General features: G+C 38.1%; 1 protein-coding gene across 2 annotated transcripts in view; it reads right to left on the bottom strand.

The window, feature by feature from the left end:
- c9h21orf91 (chromosome 9 C21orf91 homolog) overlaps window positions 1-19,824 on the bottom strand; it is a 70,553-nt gene extending 50,729 nt beyond the window's left edge. Inside the window, exons 1-3 of one of the 2 annotated variants that reach the window (XM_034179015.1) lie at window positions 19,717-19,824; window positions 15,559-15,563; window positions 12,657-12,785 (exon numbers count right to left, since the gene is read on the bottom strand). In XM_034179015.1, coding sequence (XP_034034906.1) covers window positions 12,657-12,783 — 127 coding nt within the window. In that variant the 5' untranslated portion in view covers window positions 12,784-12,785; window positions 15,559-15,563; window positions 19,717-19,824. The remainder of the gene's footprint in view (window positions 1-12,656; window positions 12,786-15,558; window positions 15,564-19,716) is intronic. The other variant, XM_034179016.1, reaches the window with a different exon arrangement.
- Between the last annotated feature and the right edge of the window lie 1,551 nt (window positions 19,825-21,375).

Raw genomic sequence — 21,375 nt, forward strand, 5'->3', positions numbered from 1 at the left:
AAACAAACCCTCAAAGCTTTAAACAAGAAGGTGCACTGAGAAAAGTGTGTCAAAAGTCACAAGAGTGGTCTGAAACATATCTAACCTTGTCTTTGTTTATCATTTGTGTAAATCTTTAAATGACAAAACCAATTCTTGAAATTCTAGGAAAGATCAAATAATTACACTCAATTAGAAAGAAAGTTTAATCAATAATCCATTCATGCAAGACGCATCACTACACAAAATTTCATTCAAATCGAAAAGTTGTTATATACTAGGGATGTCACGATGGCAGAGATTTAGCAGTCAGTTCTAATAGCAGTTAAAATACAACATTCCCAATAGCAAAATACACGCAATAAAAAAAAATGTAAAAAATTAGCAGTGTTTACAGAAAGCTTGAGAAGCAGTTGAAAAGCTGCTATGAAAAAGATTTGAAGCAGATGTGGGGGGAAAAAAATGAATTTCATGGGACTTAACTGTTCAGACTTGCAACATGGAATAAGATTCAAGTCGGATATGCACATTAATGATTTTTACTGGTAGTCTGAACAAGGCCTTCCATGTTTTGGTAAATCTGAGGTGTTGTTTGGTCTGAAATGCAAAATGATACCATTTAAAAGTCTCTGCAGACAGCCTCACTCGGTTTAACAGATGTAATAAATCAGCTTTTCCCTCACCATGTCTGTGTGTAAATATATACTGAAACTAACCTTCCCCATCAATCAGTGAAGAAACTAAGTGATTTACACTTGCAGCTCTCTCAGGAAGTTGTAATTCTGATTAATGCCGAAACTCCATCAAGTACTCCCTTTTGCAATCTGGCAGCATTTTTTGAAAAGGACTGTCTAATTATGATTAAACTAAGAAGTAGTAAGTGAAGAGTGATGTTGATTTGTAAGAGTTAATGCCCTCTGGAGTGCTTTTTGTTTTTTTCTTTTAAAACAAGTCTGGTTCTCTTGCTCCTTATAAATATTCAAAGACAGCATGTCAGAAAGAAGCAATGAATATTTAGCAGCAGCAATCCACCCTTGAGATAGTATGATATGTTTTAGGACAAAAGCACTGTGAGCGTGCACTCGCACAAGAGGATGAGTCTGACCCCTTCATATTATCGGACTCCCTGTCCGCATGGGTGGCCAGGCTTTTGTTCTCATCTCCTTTAATGAAGGACGACAGAGTGTTGTTTGTGGGTGATACGGCTACATGCGCAGTCATCGGGCGTAGGGCTTAACGTTGATTTTGAGATAGCGGTGCCTAAAGCAGCTTGATGAGGTCTGCTACCACACATGAGCTACATCAGCAACACGTGCCTGTCTGCAACCTTTCAGGCTCAAGAGTTACGCAACAACCACTTCACTCTCATGCACAGTTTTCAACAGAGCCTCTACTTCAGAAGGCACACAATATGAAAGGCTTATCTGACCTTAGCCGCTCCAAAAGAACACAGTCTCATCTTAAAAAAGAACAACTGCAAGGACACTCTTTCATCACTGCTATACCAGCTGAAGAACATATTTTGATTCATCTCTTTTGCGATCCCAGTCCCCGCCAATGGGTTCTAATAGAAGTTAAAAAAAGAAAGAAACACAGAGAAGTGACATATAACATCCATGTAGGACGATCTATTTTCCAGCTCCACTTGCACCCCATTCAGCAACAATGGTGACTGGACAGCCGATTCAAGTAGTTCTATTCTCAACAAATATGGGTGAGACCATAAAAAAGTACATTTAACACTGTATTCACATGTTGGCAGTATGTGGTCAGGTCAGTGAACATGTGCTGGTGTCACACTACATCTGCCTTGAGTACTGAAAAGCAACCATTCACAAGACAAAAGGTCCATCTGCACCACTCGGCATCTTTTAAGCAACACTAAAGTTTTAAATTTACTGAAACTTAGCAGAACATCTATTATATTATTATATGTACATACCAGATACCCTAGGCAGTATTTACCTTGAGTAAAGATATTGTTATGAGTGCGCTAGGAAGCACATGCTAACATATTTCAGGTATTATTATTCCAACAACGACTGCCTGAAACTGCGGCTCAAGACTTCCTTTGCAAAAGAAAAGACTGATCAACATTCTTAACACGCAAATCAGTTTGCGCTGACAAAATGGAGCTATAAATCTTTTAGTCATATGACATCCTTTCCCCAGCATAAGACTGATGATACCAATCTGAGATCTTGCTAGTCCATTGTGCTGATGCAGTTTTAACCGTGTGTTGTACGGCTGTAACTAAGATTTATTTTTTTCCAATTATTCCATTGACTATTTTCAGAACCTTTGGTAAACTTACAATAAACAACCACCATTAATGCATTCTCAGGGTGCAGGATTAATGTGTGTTACAAAGGTAAAGCAGAAGCCAGCAGGTCACAGAGCTTTTCCTTATCATGCACCTTTTTTTTGTGGAATAGTCTGCCTGCTGAGACAAAACAATCTGATACTGTGAGGTGATTTAAATCCAGATTAAAAACATATATGGTCTCTCTATCTTATAACGGACAAGACTTAGTTTTGTTAAATCATTGCCATTCCCTTAGATTTCAATTAGTTCGAGAAACCGTCTCCTTACAACCGAATTCTGGGGGAATGCTGGCAAAGTAGGGGACTCTACTGCCAGCAAACATGTTAGAATTTTGTTAGTTTACTAATGTAAGATGGGGTAACAGTGAACAACAGTCCACCATCTTATAACAGCTGGATGCAGACCATTGGCAAAGGGTAAGAATCTGGATTGGGATTCCTCTGCTGACTGGGACATATGACATTTACAGGGGAACTATAGGAATCCACAGCATGCCAGGCAATTAAGGAAGAATGGTGTGAACCAAAACTGGAGAATATTCCCTTCAATGAGTGATTTGGCATTCATCACTGACTCACAAATTTTGGTGAAAAGCAGAGTGACCACTGGACTCTATATTGCATGCTGCTTGCTCACAGGGGGTCGTTTTGACCGTTGGGGTTTTACATAATTATTGTATGGCCTTGCCTTACAATATAAAGCGCCTTGGGGCAACTGTTTGTTGTGATTTGGCGCTATATAAAAAAAAAATTGATTGATTGATTGATTGATTGTTTAACTGCAACATTTACCCAGTAATTAAATGTTATCCTCCTCAATCCTCAGGCTGTAGCATTGAAGCGAGCCAAAGATCAAGATGATGCCGCATTGAATGAACCACTAGCCAAAAAACTGCACTTCTTAAGAAGTGGCAGTACCAGCCTGCTTCAGAAGTCCACTATTTTACCAGCAACCTGTATCATTGCAATAAAACTGACAAGTGGATAACCACAGGTGTATTTGTTACAGTTCATGAATTACATGTATTCCCTAAATTTGTCTTGATAAGAGTTAGCCTGGTGTCGCAGACCGAACGGTCCCCCTAAAAATTGGTCCGTCTGCCTTCACTGCACATGCGTCATTTCAGACCACAGCAGCACGTCTGAGATGTAGTCTCTTCACCCAAAGCGATCAAATGGATTAATGGGATTATTAACCATCAGATGACAACGTAAAACCTCTTAAATCATTCTAAAGTCAGTTTTAAGCAGAAACGGGACCATTTTGTGATAATTACTTAATTAATTATATTATGGCCAGCGCATGTGAGACTGCACTGAATCCCAACAACAGGAAGTCAGACTGTCTCTGCTGATGCTGCAGGAATGTCTGCATCAGGTGCGCGCAGCAGGGGGCAGAGAGGAGGTGAGAACGCAGCCTGCAGGATCTCTGTACAGAGAAATCAGAGTGCACAGTTTGTCTGCAGCCAGACTGTGCACTCTGATTTTTTTTTCTAGTTTATATTTGTTCTTGTGCTGAGTTGCAGGTCTGCGCTCTGAGTTCTGTTATAGTTTATCTTTCTTCCTTTGACCGCGAGCTACGAGCGCACACAAACGAACCGTCCATGAGTACATGTGGAGATGTCTGGAGTTATACTTGATGTGGACATGTCCTGTCTCTGGCAATCAGTCTGTGAGCAGAACTTATGTCCTTTTTTGTCTTTTTTTTTTTTAAACAGTGATGAGAGAGTCTGAGGGGAGAACAAGGAACTAACTGCCTGCAGCCAGACAGTTTTTTTTCTTTTAATTGTTCACATGTGCGCGCGCGGACGAATCGTCCGTGAGTGGACTGGAAATGTCCAGACTTTTTACTGGATGTGGACATGTCCTGTCTCTGGCAATCAGTCTGTGAGCAGGACTTTTATGCACTTTATTTAAACACAGTTGTGAGACAATTTAAGAGCGAGGAACTGCAGCAGCAGTCAGGCTGCAAAAAGCATTTTTTTTCTGTGTTCTTTGAGCGTGTAGTTTCACTGCATTGTGTACACAGTATAAAAGCAATCCCACGTGATTTATACTGCGGGAACAATGGAACACAGCAGAAATCATAAATTGGCATTGGGTAACGTTGTATTTTGAGTGTGTGGCTTCCAGTCACATTGAGTACCGTCCTGTTGCTCTGATTTGCGCTGAAACCACTTAATTTCTGCGTGGAGCACAGGACGCAAAAAAAAAAAAAAAAAAAAAACATGTTTAATTTTTGGCTTCGTCCTTTGCACCCCTCGCGCTGTTGTGGCGTCGAGCTACATCGTCTTGGCACTAGGTTGCTTCCACGCGGCGGCGTCATGACGACGCCCAACGCAACTCGAAGCAACCCCAGTGTGAAAGGGGCCTAAAGGAAAGAACATATCTGACATATTCAAAAAGCCATTAGTCACAGCTTTAACTGTAATGCAGCAACAGCTTCCATGCAAATCATCAAATTTACATAATCAACGATGTTGACACTTTGTTCCAAATCTAATATGAAGGCAGCCTTTCTTTCTTTACAGAAGAGTGCCTTTATAGCTCTGCAATACTAGTGCTGAAAGTGAGGCAGTTCTAATCCTGTCTGATTTCCCATCCTTGTTGAAATAGGACACTCATTAATTACGAGATGGGAAAATAAAACTTCAAACACGTGGCTGTTGATTTAGAGTGGCACATCAAACAGGAGAAAGCACATAAGTCTGTTTTAATGACGGTTTATTCATACGGGCCAATTAAACAGCACATATAGCTTACACATTTTTAAAGAGGATAAAAAGTGTGTGTGTGTGGGGGGGGGGGGGGGGGGGGTTAATGCTTTGAAATGTGATTTCAACTGATCTGAAAACTTCTGAGAATTTATTACAACTTTTGGTGCAATAAGGGTGCGGCACCCTCCCCCTCAGAGTCGCCCAGCAGTCGTTTTCGTTCCTGACTGTTCTCATCCCTGAGTTTAGAGCAGGGGTATTCAACTGATTCCAGAAAGGGCCGAGAGGGTGCAGGTTTTCTTTGCAACCACCCATTCCACCACATGATTTCACTGATTAACTGATTCCATCTGCTGCAAGTGATGGTGTACCCCTGTCCGCAAGGGAAAATTTACAATTTTTCACACGAGATATTCTGGTGAATTTTATCAGATGAAAAGATGGTTATTTGTGGGAAAAAATGCTCTAATTTAAACCTTTAATTATTTCAAATCTTTGCTGTGAATAACAATTCATAATAAATTGTATCAAAATTTATTGTGACCAGACATTCCAAATGAATCATGTTTGTCAATAATGAAACCAAATAGTCAGGATATGTAGAGTCAGTCCACTGTACATGTAAATCCTGGTACATTCAAGGCCACACTACAAATGATGTTTTGTTCCCCCCCACCAAGAAACCAGGTATGTTGATTTTCAGTCCAATGAAAACAAGTTGACACTATCTACAGGAGGGCTGCAGCTATATAATATTTTTTAAATTGAGCATTCTAGCAATTTTTTTTGATTAATTGAGTAATCGGATAAAAAGTACTTTTGTGTAAACAACATCAATGGTCCAGGGCTGTCCCTAAGCAATGGCACAGTGTTGCTGTGCCATCACACAAATTGTCAAATTTAGTGTATCCCTTTCTATTTTCCTGATTATTTTTTCATGTAAATGGACTGCATTTATATAGCGCTTTTCCCTCTGCATCAGATGCTCAAAGCACTTTACAAATAATGCCTCACATTCACCCTGATGTCAGGGTGCTGCCATACAAGGCGCTCACTGCACACCGGGAGCAATAACTTGTAAATGTCTTTACAAGTTTTGGATCTTTCTCTGTGTCAGGAGCTCAGCACTCCCCTGACACCAGACTGTAAGCGCAGGCAGTCGGTGTATTACTCAGTCAGTCAGGTTGCACGTGAATGTGAGCACAGGCTGTAAAAAAATACTATGGACTGCAGCTTTTCCACAAAAGCCACATTGATAAATCCACTCTGCACTCTGTCAATGAAAACTCTGATCAAATCCAAATAAAGACAGTTTCTGAATAAACTTGATTGACTTAAAGTGCACGTAGAGCAGAGCGCAGCCATCGGACCAAACCGTGTTTTTTTTTTTTAAATAGCTAGACAAACACACTGCTTTACTTTAAATGTGCAGTAATTCTATTTCAGATGATCAGCGTGGACCCTCTTTCCCATTAAAGGCTTTATTTTACTCTGTGTGTTGTGTTGGAAAGCTGTAGCTTTTGGTGCTACATTGATTAGTTTTCTTCAGTTTTTTTCTGGGGACATTACAGCACCACACACAGGCCTGGCATATGTACTACAACATTAAATGGAGCTTCGAGGCACAGAATTTGCCTTGAACATTTTTTGTAATTGAATTATTCGGGTTACTCAACTAATTGTTTCAGCCCTAATCTACAGTACTGAAAGAAATGACCAGATAGTTCTATCTAGTTTGTGAAACTGATAAATCAAACTGATAATCTTTATTGTTTCTGTGTAAATATTTGCTCATTTTGAAATGGATGCCTGCAACACGTTTCAAAAAAGCTGGGACAGTGGTATGTTTACCACTGTGTTACATCACCTTTCCTTCTAACAACACTCAATAAGCGTTTAGGAACTGAAGACACCAACTGTGAGTGTCATGATTGGGTATAAAAGGAGCATCCCCAAAAGTCTCAGCCATTCACAAGCAAAAATGGGGTGAGGATCACCACTTTGTGAACACCTGCATGAAAAAATAGTCGAACAGTTTAAGAACAATGTTTCTCAATGTTCAATTGCAAGGAATTTAAGGATTCCATCATCTACAGCCCATAATATAATCACAAGATTCAGAGACTCTGGAGAACTTTCTACACGTAAGTGGCAAGGCTGAAAACCAACAATGAATTCAGAAAACCATTGTCAGTTAACACAGTTCGTCGCTACATCTACAAGTGCATGTTAAAACTCTACCATGCAAAGGAGGAAAAAAACATCCAGATTGTTACCACAGCAAAGTTCAAAAGCCAGCATCTGTGATGGTATGGGGGTGTGTTAGTGGCCATGGCATGGGCAACTTACACATCTGTGATGGCACCATCAATGCTGAAAGGTACATCCAGGTTTTGGAGCAACACATGCTGCCATCCAAGCAATGTCTTTTTCAGCTTTGAACCTTGAACCAATCGAAGCAGTGGTTCACAGATTGAAGCAGTGCTTCGATCTATTGCTTTGTTTATTCTTTCTTTCGCTTAATTTTCTCCCGCTAAAACCCTAAAGAGCATACGTCTGTGAGTATTATTTACCTTTTTTATGATAAACCGACCTGTTATGGTCTTCTGAAACAGTTGACAGATGTATTTTATAACTTAAAAACGGGAGCGATGCTAACACGTTAGCATGTCTATGGCAATTTCAATGTTAAAAGTTAGCATTAAGCAGTTGCAGCTGTCATCACGTTCGGGTGCATTTGTTTTCAAATTGTAATATTTTTTAAATGTATTTTTGTTTATATATTAATAATCTAATGATTATTATATACAATATATACTTATTATATACAATTTTAGAGAAAGAGACAAAAAGAACCTGAATAGAAACAACAGAAAATATAAAACCAGCAATGAACATACATAAATAAATAAATACATACATACAGAAATAAACGTTTCCTGTGAACACCTAGTGACTCTTACACCTCCATTTCATCCCTGTCTTATTTAAGTTTAATGACAATTTGTTTCAGTCAAACCATGTTTTCAGTGTGTTAATTTCTGCAGTGATTTCCTCTAGAACTATCTGCCAAACTAGAAAACTGCTGCATCCTAGTAAGAACAGAATACTACTGGAATGAATTTGAATAAGGAAAGGTGTTTTTTTTTTCCTCACTAAATGGATGCTGCACTCACTGCAGTTTATTGTCTGGAATAGTCCCAGATTGCATTTCAGAGCTTATAGAATTCAAACATTTTCGTACACGTGGTGTTGGGGGGTAATTTTGGGTTTCAGCTTTTTTTGTTTTTCACCACTTTCATCCCTGAATATGTCAATCATGAGTCACTTTTGTGCAGATTAAAGTTACTAACTGGGACTACTGTCTTGTTGGGAGAAAGAAACGAGAATCATCCTCCGTTCTGTTCACACAGCTCCAAACGCTGCGCAGCTCTCTGACGAATCAAGTTAGAACGATAGAATCCAGTCGGAATTAATAACTTCAAAGCGAAACACCGTTTTGTTTATTTTTATTTATGTCCACAGATCAAGGATACAGTGACCAATTTCATATTTATTTACTTTAACACTCAATGAAATACACAGAAAAACTGTAAAGCCTACTTTTAGTACAAAATTCAGGAGGTATCGATAAGGAATCGGACCGATAAGCAGAATCGATTATGGCATCAATATCGATAAAATCTTATTAATACCCATCACTAATCATTGTATTCTGTTTTTATTTACATTTTACACAACATCCCAACTTCAATGGAATTGGGGTTGTAAGAAATAGAATAGAGTATTCTATTCAATATTGAGAGCGTCTAGCTAGACGCTAGCGGCTGTCTTTGGTATGCCACACCCAGGGATGTGTGAGAAACTTAAAAAAAATTAACGTCTAGGCTAGGGTGGTCCATAAAAATGGTCAAAAAATTTTTTCAAAAAACTTCAAGTCTCACCCTCTAAATTTGTTGTACCTAACATAAAAACACATGTACAATTTCATAAAACTCTAATAATTTTTACTGGTAGCACACAGCCCTTAAAGATTTTGCTGGCAATAACTTTGTCATATAGTATGGTCATTTCCAGATATTTCCAAATTATTTCTGTCAGTTTAATATTGATATGTCAGGACAGAAATTATGGCAATACATTGGAAAATCAAATCTTTTCATATCCCATAAAATAGTTAACACTAAAACATGAATTGTGAGATGCAGTTCTTCTCGTACATGTATCATGCTCCTACAATACCTACATACTGGGGTAGCGAAGATTTTGTAACAATCAAACATTGCATTTTCATTTTATTGATGAAATACCGTTTCATTATTGATAAATTTAAATAAGTCTATGCTTTATATATTTCCACATATATTTTGATCTAGCTCCAAACAATAATATTCTTTATGCCTTGCAGTACTTAATATTCAAAAATGTATGAATCAGCACAAGAACCAATTATACAGCTGTGTAACATAAGAGAACATCCTTTACATGATAATGATATTTAAGTTGCTTGCATCATGACCAAGACTTGCTGCCGTTTCAGTCAAAATATAGGTGGCACTTCTGTCTGTTGTTTTGGTCCTATCCAATGCTGTTGCAAGTCCTGGTGTTACAACAGCTTTAATTTTACTGGCTTTGTGTGGCACTGGCATAACAAATTCTTCATCTGGATTTTCTGTGTTCTCTTCACTCTGGCTGGAGACAGTGTCAGGTAGTGAGACATTAGATGGTCCAGGCTCCTCCAGTTTCTCTTTGTATTTTGCTTCTGCAACTTTCTTTTTTTCTGCTCTTTGTTTTTTGGCAGTTTGTATTTTATCTATGCCTGTCATGCATCCCCTTCTACCTTTCTCTCGCTGAGCAAGTAGGAACTGTCTGTCATCTTCAAACTTTATCATTGTTAGGACATCCTGATGTGCCATGTCAAACAAGTCCTCCAAAGATTCACAAAACACTGTTTCATCTTTCTTCTGCTTGTCTGTATTGCGATTCTTGGTCTTTTTCAATGTTTTCCATTTTCCGAACACCTTTTCTAACTTTGTGATCAGATGCTGCTTTGCCCTCAGTGGGATTCTAGCTCTCTCCCAAAAAGGAATTGCCATGTCTATAGAGGTCACAGCAGCATCATGGACAGTTTTCTTCAAATCCGTGTGTTTGAAGAAAAATACCTTGAGTATTTGCCCATTTGAGGGCAATTTGTTTCCCTTTATTTCAGTTGGTGGAACCAATAAGGTATACAAATGTTCTACTTCTAGTAGCTGACATATTTTACTGAAGTTTCCAGTTAATGGTTAAGCATGTTAAGTCAGCAAGTGTCTCTTTTTACATTTATCTCATGTTAGATTCACCATCACCAAAGATCTGAAAGAAAAGAAGCTGTGAATTGAAGCAAAATTTTCAGCTTGTAGCCTAAAATAACATTTTTGAAAGTATGTTGTTTGTGAGAAATATTTAAACCCAGGTATAGTTTTAAATTGAATATAAAATTATACTTTAGTTACACTCAGGTGGTTAACCTCTATCCTCTTTATAAGTGATTAGATACTGGATAATGGATAACCTATTGCACGGGCACTCGGGCAGCGATAATTGATATATTTACAACCTTCAGCTATGATGTGCTACCTCTAAATATTAATGTATGACAAAAATATTTGGCAGGCTTTCTTTTTTCCCAAAGCATCATAAAATGAAGGGGTGAGAGTAATGAATTTCCAACTTTTATTTTTTTGAACCACCCTATTAATCAAGGAAATATGACAGTTCATTTTTATCATTTTTATTTTTAAAAAGTACCAACCTCAGCGGTGGCTATACGGTTAGACATCTAAGTAGGCAGTCGCGGGCTGCGGGTTGTTGGGCTGCCTTCTGTTCACTTGGTTTGTTCTCTGAAACCAGCTTTGTTGATATAAAGTGCTGATGAATTTTCAGTGTGTTCAAGCCACCTGGACAATCTTTCGCCGTTTCGCTGTGAGGACATGATTTTTCAGGGCAGCACTTCCTCTTTGTGAATAGTTCACTGTCTGATTGCAGCAAAAGTTGCAGATCCCAACCCCCACGGCGTCAACTTTTGAGAAAAAGTCACCAAGTTTGAAGTTTACATTGTCTCCCTTTTCATCAAACACGCATTTCTTCAAAAACTTTCCAAACTTCTTTTCGCTTGCTGCCATATCTTACATGCAAAAACTGCATATTATGGGATGAATTGTGCATTACGGACACAAACCATCCATGGCACGACCTGCTTAGCTCTTAGCCTAACAGCTCTTCTTCTTCAGCACTTCCAGCAAATGCCTTGTGCACACCACGCTGTTCAGCATAACAGTGACGCGCGATGGCGAATGTGACAACTGTCTCAAACACATCACATTCCACCTCAATTTTTTTCTCACTGGATATGAAATGATAGACAGGTGTTAAAATGAACCCCAAAAGTCGTGAAACGGCCGATCAGCGGGAGATTCTCATTTCTGTAAACTAGTGCACCGTACTCACAGAGCACAAATGTCCTAACGTATCAGACGTTTCTGTTGCAGTAGACAGGCTGAGTGAAACTCTCGTCGGACTTAATGTTGTATGCTAATGCCGTTAGTACTTTTAGCGACTGTCGGTAGCTTCACCCGTTAGCTCCACTTAATGTATGATTGCTGGAAAAATACACGGCTCATAACTTTTAATGTCCACAGCAAAGCAAACTGTTAGGAGAACCACCACACAGTCCCCAAAAGTATAATTTAATAAACACCCAAACCCAGGTTAGGTGGTTTGGACTTCATACAGAGGAAGGTTTGGGCACACGTAGAGCCACGCACGCTCCACTCCTTTATGCATTAATGAGTTCTGACTTTCTGATTGGCTGAGAAATATAAATAATGCCAGAAGCATCTTTCAAAAAAAAACAAAAAAACCTTGCAGCCAGCAAAACAAAAATAACCCTTCTTTTGAGTTTATTGGCGGCTTGCAAAGCAACATGATGCATTACCGCCAACAACTGTTTGGGCATGGAACATGAATGGATTCTGGTGTATGTTATCAAAAATAACCTGGAAACGTTCACCACATAAGTAAAAACCCAGATTTATGGGAATTTCCAGAAAACATCCATCACTGTAAAAAGTAAAATAATGATAATGGGAGTGTACTGTAATGGATAGAAACTGTGCATGTAACAACTACAGTATTCTACCACTTCCACATTAACCTTGATTGTACTTTTGTCTTGGGCTGTTGCATATGACCCACATGCTTCATATACAGATTGAAAATGGAAAATGGGATTCATACCAGCATATTCTCTGAAATAGTTGGTAGCAGTAAGAAAAATACTCAAGACAGCTCTTTTCATTGAATTTCTCTTGATAGAAAGTGCATGAATAGGAGTTAAATCTTAACTAGCTGTTCAAAGCTCTTTACACAACCAAGTTAACATATAATAATGAAGTCACCAAACTCAAGTTAACCATTTTCATGGATTCTGTACAAAAGTTAGAAGACAATGAAAATACAAAAATGTCAGCAACAGTTCATCCAAATAGTTTGCACTTAATTCCAGGATCTCTTGTTGTTGTTTTTTAGCATTACTTTGTTTGTTTCTCTTTTCTGTGAGCAAACAAGGAGTAGAAGCTGCAAAACCCTTTTTCCTACCTTCAATACTGAGGTCAAAGCAGACATGGCAAAAGGACAAAGTTCCTGTTTCCGTCTCCAGTTTGCAGACACTGCAGATGTTGTCATCATTCAGATCAATGTTCACAAACTGCTCCTGTTCATCCATGGCTGTGTAAAAAATAAATATATAATTAAATACAATCACATGACTACATAACCGAAGCACCACAACTGTAGAGAATTAGGAATTTTGACTGATGTATTTAGTACAAAGAACCCAACTTTTTGTTGTTTACGTCAGTGACATCACTGTTTTGTGTTTCTTTATATTTTATTTAAGAAATGTATTTCTTAACTTGTCCCACATCAGAAACATTTCAACATTTGCTATGCAGAGAACCTTGTAAATACAGATGCACTTCAACAACTTCCAGTGATGTAGCTGAACACCAAAACCTGAGTTCCAGCAGGAAGAGAACATCCCTGCTCTTCAAAATGTGAGGAAAGTGTCTCCACCAAGAGGTCAAAGCTGTGGAGGAGACCTTCATCTGGGTAAATATCCTGATGGTCCACCTTATCTGTCATCTCTGAAAACTCACACCTGCTGCTACGGTTCTAAATAAAACAAAGGCTCTTTAAAGAGCAACTATTTTATTATTTGGAAAAAGCTGTTTCCTTTTATATTTTAACATTAAATGAATGAATCACTAAACATGTCCATTAACTCAAAGTTCAGTCAAAAAGGCACAGGTAGAAGAATTCACAATCACTAAAATAGTCAAATTCACATTTTAGTAATTACTCTGTCCGATTACAACATAAAAAGTAATCACATCGTCAGTGAGGATGTAATTAAATGTTGAAATGACTAAATTAAAAATTATATCATGAGGTTTATGTCACATTGAGAAATCCTAATTAATAGACACAATGCAGTAGGGTTGGGTATCGAGAACCGGTTCTCTTCGGGTATCATTAAGAAATGATTAGATCCAACGACGACAATAGCCTTGCTGCTTAACGATTGCCTTATTGGTCCTTCCAAGCAGCCGTTGTTTTTGTGGGGGGTTTTTTGTCAGGAAAATGATCATTTCTTTTCATTGATTACAGACCCACTGCAGGGTCTGTAATCAACCGTTTCTGCAGTGCTGCTCTTCTTTGATGCTTGAAGCAATGAAGCAGGGTTCTGACTCGCTGCTTCACTGGTTCTTTGTTTTATTTTGCTTTATCTTAATTTTTCCCAGCTAAAACCACAAAGAGCATATGTGGGTGAGTAATATTTACCTTTTTTATGTTAAACCGACCTGTTACGGTCTTCTGAAAGTTGATAGATGTACTTTATAACTTAAAAACGGGGCCAATGCCAACGCGTTAGCATGTCTATGGCATTTTCAACGTTAAAGTTAGCATTAACCTAACCTCCAACCTTCCTTTTCTCTCAAAAATTCTTCAAAGGGTAGTTGTAAAACAGCTAACTGATCATCTGCAGAGGAATTATCCATTTGAAGAGTTTCAGTCAGGTTTCAGAATTCATCATAGTACAGAAACAGCATTAGTAAAGGTTACAAATGATCTTCTTATGGCCTCAGACAGTGGACTCATCTCTGTGCTCGTCCTGTTAGACCTCAGTGCAGCTTTTGATACTGTTGACCATAAAATTTTATTACAGAAATTAGAGCATGCCATAGATATTAAAGGCACTGCGCTGCAGTGGTTTGAATCATATTTATCTAATAGATTTGTTCATGTAAATGGGGAGTCTTCTTCACGGACTAAGGTTAATTATGGAGTTCCACAAGGTTCTGTGCTAGGACTGATTTTATTCACTTTATACATGCTTCCCTTAGGCAGTATTATTAGAAAGCATTGCTTAAATTTTCATTGTTACACAGATGATACCCAGCTTTATCTATCCATGAAGCCAGAGGACACACACCAATTAGTTAAACTGCAGGAATGTCTTTCAGACATAAAGACATGGATGACCTCTAATTTCCTGCTTTTAAATTCAGATAAAACTGAAGTTATTGTACTTGGCCCCACAAATCTTAGAAACATGGTGTCTAACCAGATCCTTACTCTGGATGGCATTACCCTGACCTCTAGTAATACTGTGAGAAATCTTGGAGTCATTTTTGATCAGGATATGTCATTCAATGCGCATATTAAGCAACTATGTAGGACTGCTTTTTTACATTTGCGCAATATCTCTAAAATTAGAAAGGTCTTGTCTCAGAGTGATGCTGAAAAACTAATTCATGCATTTATTTCCTCTAGGCTGGACTATTGTAATTCATTATTATCAGGTTGTCCTAAAAGTTCCCTGAAAAGCCTTCAGTTAATTCAAAATGCTGCAGCTAGAGTACTGACGGGGACTAGAAGGAGAGAGCATATTTCACCCATATTGGCCTCTCTTCATTGGCTTCCTGTTAATTCCAGAATAGAATTTAAAATTCTTCTTCTTACTTATAATTTTTGAATAATCACGTCCCATCTTATCTTAGGGACCTCATAGTACAATATCACCCCAATAGAGCACTTCGCTCTCAGACTGCAGGCTTACTTGTAGTTCCTAGGGTTTGTAAGAGTAGAATGGGAGGCAGAGCCTTCAGCTTTCAGGCTCCTCTCCTGTGGAACCAGCTCCCAGTTCGGATCAGGGAGACAGACACCCTCTCTACTTTTAAGATTAGGCTTAAAACTTTCCTTTTTGAAAAAGCTTATAGTTAGGGCTGGATCAGGTGACCCTGAACCATCCCTTAGTTATGCTGCTATAGACTTAGACTGCTGGGGGGTTCCCATGATGCACTGAGTGTTTCTTTCTCTTTTTGCTCTGTATGCACCACTCTGCATTTAATCATTAGTGATTGACCTCTGCTCCCCTCCACAGCATGTCTTTTTCCTGATTCTCTCCCCTCAGCCCCAACCAGTCCCAGCAGAAGACTGCCCCTCCCTGAGCCTGGTTCTGCTGGAGGTTTCTTCCTGTTAAAAGGGAGTTTTTCCTTCCCACTGTTGCCAAGTGCTTGCTCACAGGGGGTCGTTTTGACCGTTGGGGTTTTTCTGTAATTATTGTATGGCTTTTGCCTTACAGTATAAAGCGCCTTGGGGCAACTGTTTGTTGTGATTTGGCGCTATCTAAATAAAATTGATTTGATTAAGCTGTTCGCATCTCAGCATGTTTGTGTGCATTTGTTGTCTGTATAATAATTAATGGCTCAGCATTTGTTGTCATAAAAGAGTCAAATGTATTACAAATTGTAATATTTTTTATTTATTTTGTAATTTGTTTAATAATAATAGCAACAACAACAAATAATGCTACAATACCATTTTAGAGAGACAAAAAGAACCTTATAAAACCCTACAGAAAATATAAAACCAACTAACAATGAACATAAATAAATAAATATAGAATAACTGTTTCCTGTGTACACCTAGTGACTCTTACACTTCCACTTCATCCTTGTTTTATTTATGTTTAATGATATTTGTTTTGGTCAAACCATATTTTCAATGTGTTAATTTCTTCAGTGATTTCCTCCAGAACTATCTGCCAAACTAGAAAACTGCTGCATCCTAGTAAGAGCAGAATACTCCTGGAATTAATTTGAATAAGGAAAGTTGTTGGGTTTTTTTCTCACCAAAATGGATGCTGCACTCACTGCAATTTATTGTCTGGAATAGTCCCAGATTGCATTTCAGAGCTTCTAGAATTCAAAAATGTTCCTGTGGGTGGTGGTGGCTGGGGGGTAATTTTGGGTTACAGCTTTTTTTGTTTTTCACCACTTTCATCCCTGTATATGTCAATCGTGAGTCACTTTTGTGTGGATTAAAGTCACTAACTGGGACTCCTGTCTTGTTGCGAGAAAGAAATGAGAATCATTCCCGATTCTGTTCACACAGCTCCAAACACTGCTCTCATTTTGGGAGGAAAAAACATTTTGATCGATTGCAGTTTGTTTGTATTACAATGTTTGGAAAGAGGTGTCATTTCATTTAAACGGCATTTCGCTTTAAATTTATTAATTACGACTGAACTCTATCGTTCTAACTTGACTCGGCAGAGAGCTGCACAATGTTTGGAGCTGTGTGAACAGAATGGAGGAGTGACTCACGATTGACATATTCAGGGATGAAAGTGGTGAAAAACAAAAAAAGCTGAAACCCAAAATTACCCCCCAACACCACATGCACGAAAATGTTTCAATTCTAGAATCTCTGAAATTGGACTATTCCAGACAATAAACTGCAGTGAGTGCAGCATCCATTTAGTGAGAAAAAAAACACCTTTCCTTATTCAAATTCATTCCAGTAGTATTCTGTTCTTACTAGGATGCAGCAGTTTTCTAGTTTGGCAGATAGTTCTGGAGGAAATCACTGAAGAAATTAACAAATTGAAAATATGGTTTGACTGAAATAAATTGTCATTAAACTTAAATAAAACAGGGATGAAGTGGAGGTGTAAGAGTCACTAGGAGTTCACACGAAACATTTATTTCTATATGTATTTATTTATTTTCATTGTTAGATGGTTTTATCTTTTCTGTTGTGTTTTGTTTCATTAGGTTCTTTTTGTCTCTTTCTCTAAAATTGTATTGTAACATTATTAGTCTGTTATTATTGACTATTATTGTCTATTATGTAGACTATTATTGTTGTTGCTATTATTAACATATGAATAAAAATAAATTTTAAAAAATTACAATTTGACTCTTTTACAACAACGAACGCTGAACCATTAATTATACAGAAAACAAATCAACACAAACGTGCTGATGCGAACAGCTTAATGCTAACTTTAACATTGAAAATGCCACAGACATGCTAACGCATTAGCATCGGTCCCGTTTTAAAGTTATAAAATACATCTATCAACTGTTTCAGAAGACCATAACAGGTCGGTTTAACATGAAAATATTAAATATTACTCACAGACATATGCTCTTTGGGGTTTTAGCAGGGAAAAATTAGGATAAAGAGATGATAATCCACGAATCGTAGATCGAAGCACTGCTTCAATCTGCGAATCACTGCTTCGATTGGATCAAGGTTCAAAGCAAAGCTGCACTGAAGAAAAGTTGATTACAGACCCGCTGCAGGTCTGTAATCAATGTAGAGAAATCATTTTCCTGACAAACACCCCCCAAAACAACGGCCACTCTGAAGGACCGATAAGGGAATCGTTAAGCAAAAAGCTTATTGATGTCAGTGGACTGAATCATTTCTTAACGATACCCAAAAGGAACCGGTTCTCAATACCCATCCCTAGGCATCAATATCAATAAAATCTTATCCCTACACTGCAGTCATTGTTACATCATCTCCTGTTGTGTTTATACACTCACACACACACTCATCTTCAGCCGCTTAGCCCAATTTAGGGTCGCGGGGGCTGGAGCCTATCCCAGTAGTCATAGAGCGCAAGCAGGATACACCCTGGACAAGACGCCAGTCTGTCGCAGGGCTACATATAGACAATCAAACACATTCACACCTACATGCACACCTATGGATTTCACCTAACCCACGTCGTTGGATGTGGGAGGAAGCCAGAGCACCCAGAGGGAACCCACACAAACACAGGGAGAGCATGCACCACCACAAAGAATGGCCACAGTTGGGAATCAAACCCATGACCTTCTCACTGTGAGGCAACAGTGCTAACCACTAAGCCACTGTGCTGCTTTGTGTTTATAATAAATATTTATATTTATTTGCGGTGTCTTTTTTCCTGGTTGGTTGGAATATTATGGCTTGATGTGTGGTGAAATGTCCTAACAGATCATCTACGATGTTCCTGTTGTGTAATATAGCGAACATAACACAACAACGGCACAGAGACTAAGGTGCACATATGCACAATACTATTTTGATGTGTGCAACAAAGAAGTGCGAAATTGAATGTGGTATTGATTCTACAGTGGCAGAAGGTGATATCAGGTGTGGCAATTTTTGCAACAGAAACAAGACAAACAATTACTTATTTAATTGAAAGATGGCTTAAAAAATAAGGAACATCTTGTATGCAGATTCACAAAGTTTTGTTTCTCCTATTCGACTTCACAACTTTTAAGGAATGGAAGGAATTATACCCAGTCGTGCAATAATTCAGGATTTGTAATCACAACATCTTGTCTGTTCGTGCTTGTTGTTTGAGAGAAGTACGGTCTGTGAAACATTGAAAATATGGGCGAATGCATCACCAGAGCTTCCCCCATGTTGCTAAAAAAACTACTAGAAAATACTCTTGACAACTCTTCGTAAGAATAGCCCCTGTCCAAAAAACAAACACACAACTTGGATTAAATTATGAAATGCTTTGAAGACAAGTCTCCATGCTTTGATTAAACTTGTAGACACCAGCCATCTCCATAGCTAACCTTGGTCAACAGCCACATCCAGCCAACACATTTTTGGATGGTAAAACTGAATCAAACTAATGTGTGTTCTCTGTCAAGTCAAAGTCGGCTTTCTTGTCAATTCTTCACATGTACTAGACATACAAGGAATCAAAATTTCGTTTCTCGCCTTCCCTCTGTGATGACAGGACAAGACATTTCGACAATAAGGACAGAAAAGTGCACAAGTGCAGTGTGGTGTCTGAGGTAATAGTAAAAGTCGGCAGAGGTAACAATAGCTTTGTTTGTGATTACTAAGTGCCATTCTAGTTAGTACACTACACCCTTCCACATTTCCAGAAAAGCGCAGCATGTGCTATTGAACCACTTGTGACCGTGGAACCTCTTAATGCATTAAAATGACATTGGAAACATCCGGTCATAGTGATGGTTCGGGAAACGAAACAAAAACAGCTTGTAGGATTCGGATTACATTTTAACTTTTCAGACATTAGAATTGACATATCAAGATGTAAAATCGTTACCGTACTATTCCTCCTTTGTTCCCCAACTGTTTGAAAGTCGGTATATGCGTGACTATACAACAAAATAACCTCTTAAATTAACGCGTGCTAACTACAAGTTAAGCTAGTAGTAGCATCTTGAGGGCTCATGGCTCGCTGGCTGGTGACCGTTATTTAGCGACATAAAAATAATTATCATTAATTAATTTTCCACTGTAATCTGAAACGACTGTTGTTTACCTTTAATATTTGTTTATCGTCCGTCAGAATTGGTGTTGGACGTCTCAGTCCTCCTGAGCCCCACTGAGGACACGAACATCGGAGAACAGCTGGTGGACGTCACGGCGGCAAACCCCACCGGAGCTCGTCCTCTCCCCCCTCCCCTCCCTGTCTCAGTGGAATGACCCATTCGTTTTCTGAGGGGGAGATTTCTCATGAATATTCCAATTTTATAAATACTGAATAATCTTCTTCCAATGCAAAGACACAACTGTCCAGAGATGTAATAGAATAGATAAAATAAAATACCTTCTTCTTACGTTTTAAATTATTTTATCCATCTACGAGTAGTACGTACACCCCTACGACTGAAACAACTATCATCCCCAAATCGTCGATATTTCCATATCAGACTCAGAGAACCCATAAAGTTGTGGTTTATGTAACGATAAACTACGAACTACGCAACGGAATTTGCCACTGAAGACGTTACTGTAAAAGTAAGTGTTACATATTTGTTATTGTTGTTTTTGTTTTGTTTTGTTTTTTTGGAGGGGTTAATGGCTGTTGTCATGCTTTTTATTGCCATTATTTACTGCCATCTTCTGGGTGAATTACTTCTCGCAACGGTTCCATCGTCTCAAATTCAGGAGCAACCCTCCTCTAGGGGGCGCAATGGGTCGTTAGAAAGTACTGGAAAATATTTTAAAGTTGAAATATATTTTAATGAGTCATCGTAGATGTATATATGAGCTTTATTAATATGGATTGTATGGGGGAAAATAAACAACACATCTCAATTCCATTGTAACAGGATAATATATATGCTGTTTTTGACTTCTGTGTGACTTCATTATGAATCAAATATTTTGCTGATCAATATATGCTTTAGATCATCACCCAGGCTTCATGTACGATTCATCCGGAAAGTATTCACAGCGCTGCACTTTTTCCACATTTTGTTACAACCCCAATTCCAATGAAGTTGGGACGTTGTGTAAAATGTAAATAAAAACAGAATACAATGATTTTCAAATGTTTGCATTTGTCCTTTTGTTTGCATTTTTAAAAATGCAAACAAAGGAAACAGAACACAGATACAAAAAATATAAAAATAAACTATTGACAATAATTAGGAAACAAAAAAATGATTATTATAGTGAACAATTGAATAAGAGTAAAGGTAATATGAGGGCAACATGGGGAATTATAAAAAGTGTGATTGAAAGTGATGGAGCGAAAGCAACTTTTCCAAATTACTTTGTCAAGGAAAATAAAGAAATATATGACATAAAATAAGTTGCAAATGGGTTTAATGATTATTTTTCAAATGTAGGATCAAGTCTGGTGGGAAATAAACCAATAATAGAAGATAAATTACATACACTTGTAAATACGGTCAATAGTATTTTCCTGGACAATGTGGATAAAGATGAAATAAGAAATATTGTAAAAAAAAAACTGTAAGCAAAAGATCAACTGACCATGAAGATTTAGACATGATGACTGTAAAAAGTATAATAGAAACTGTTATTGAACCATTTACTTATATTTGTAATCTGTCTCTGTCAACGGGGATTTTTTCCAGATGAAATGAAAATTGCCAAGGTCGTCCCATTATATATAAATGGAGACAAACATAATTTTTCAAATTACAGGCCAGTGTCATTGCTTCCACAG

Source organism: Thalassophryne amazonica, chromosome 9, assembly GCF_902500255.1.
Source record: "Thalassophryne amazonica chromosome 9, fThaAma1.1, whole genome shotgun sequence".
Lineage (NCBI taxonomy): Eukaryota > Metazoa > Chordata > Actinopteri > Batrachoidiformes > Batrachoididae > Thalassophryne > Thalassophryne amazonica.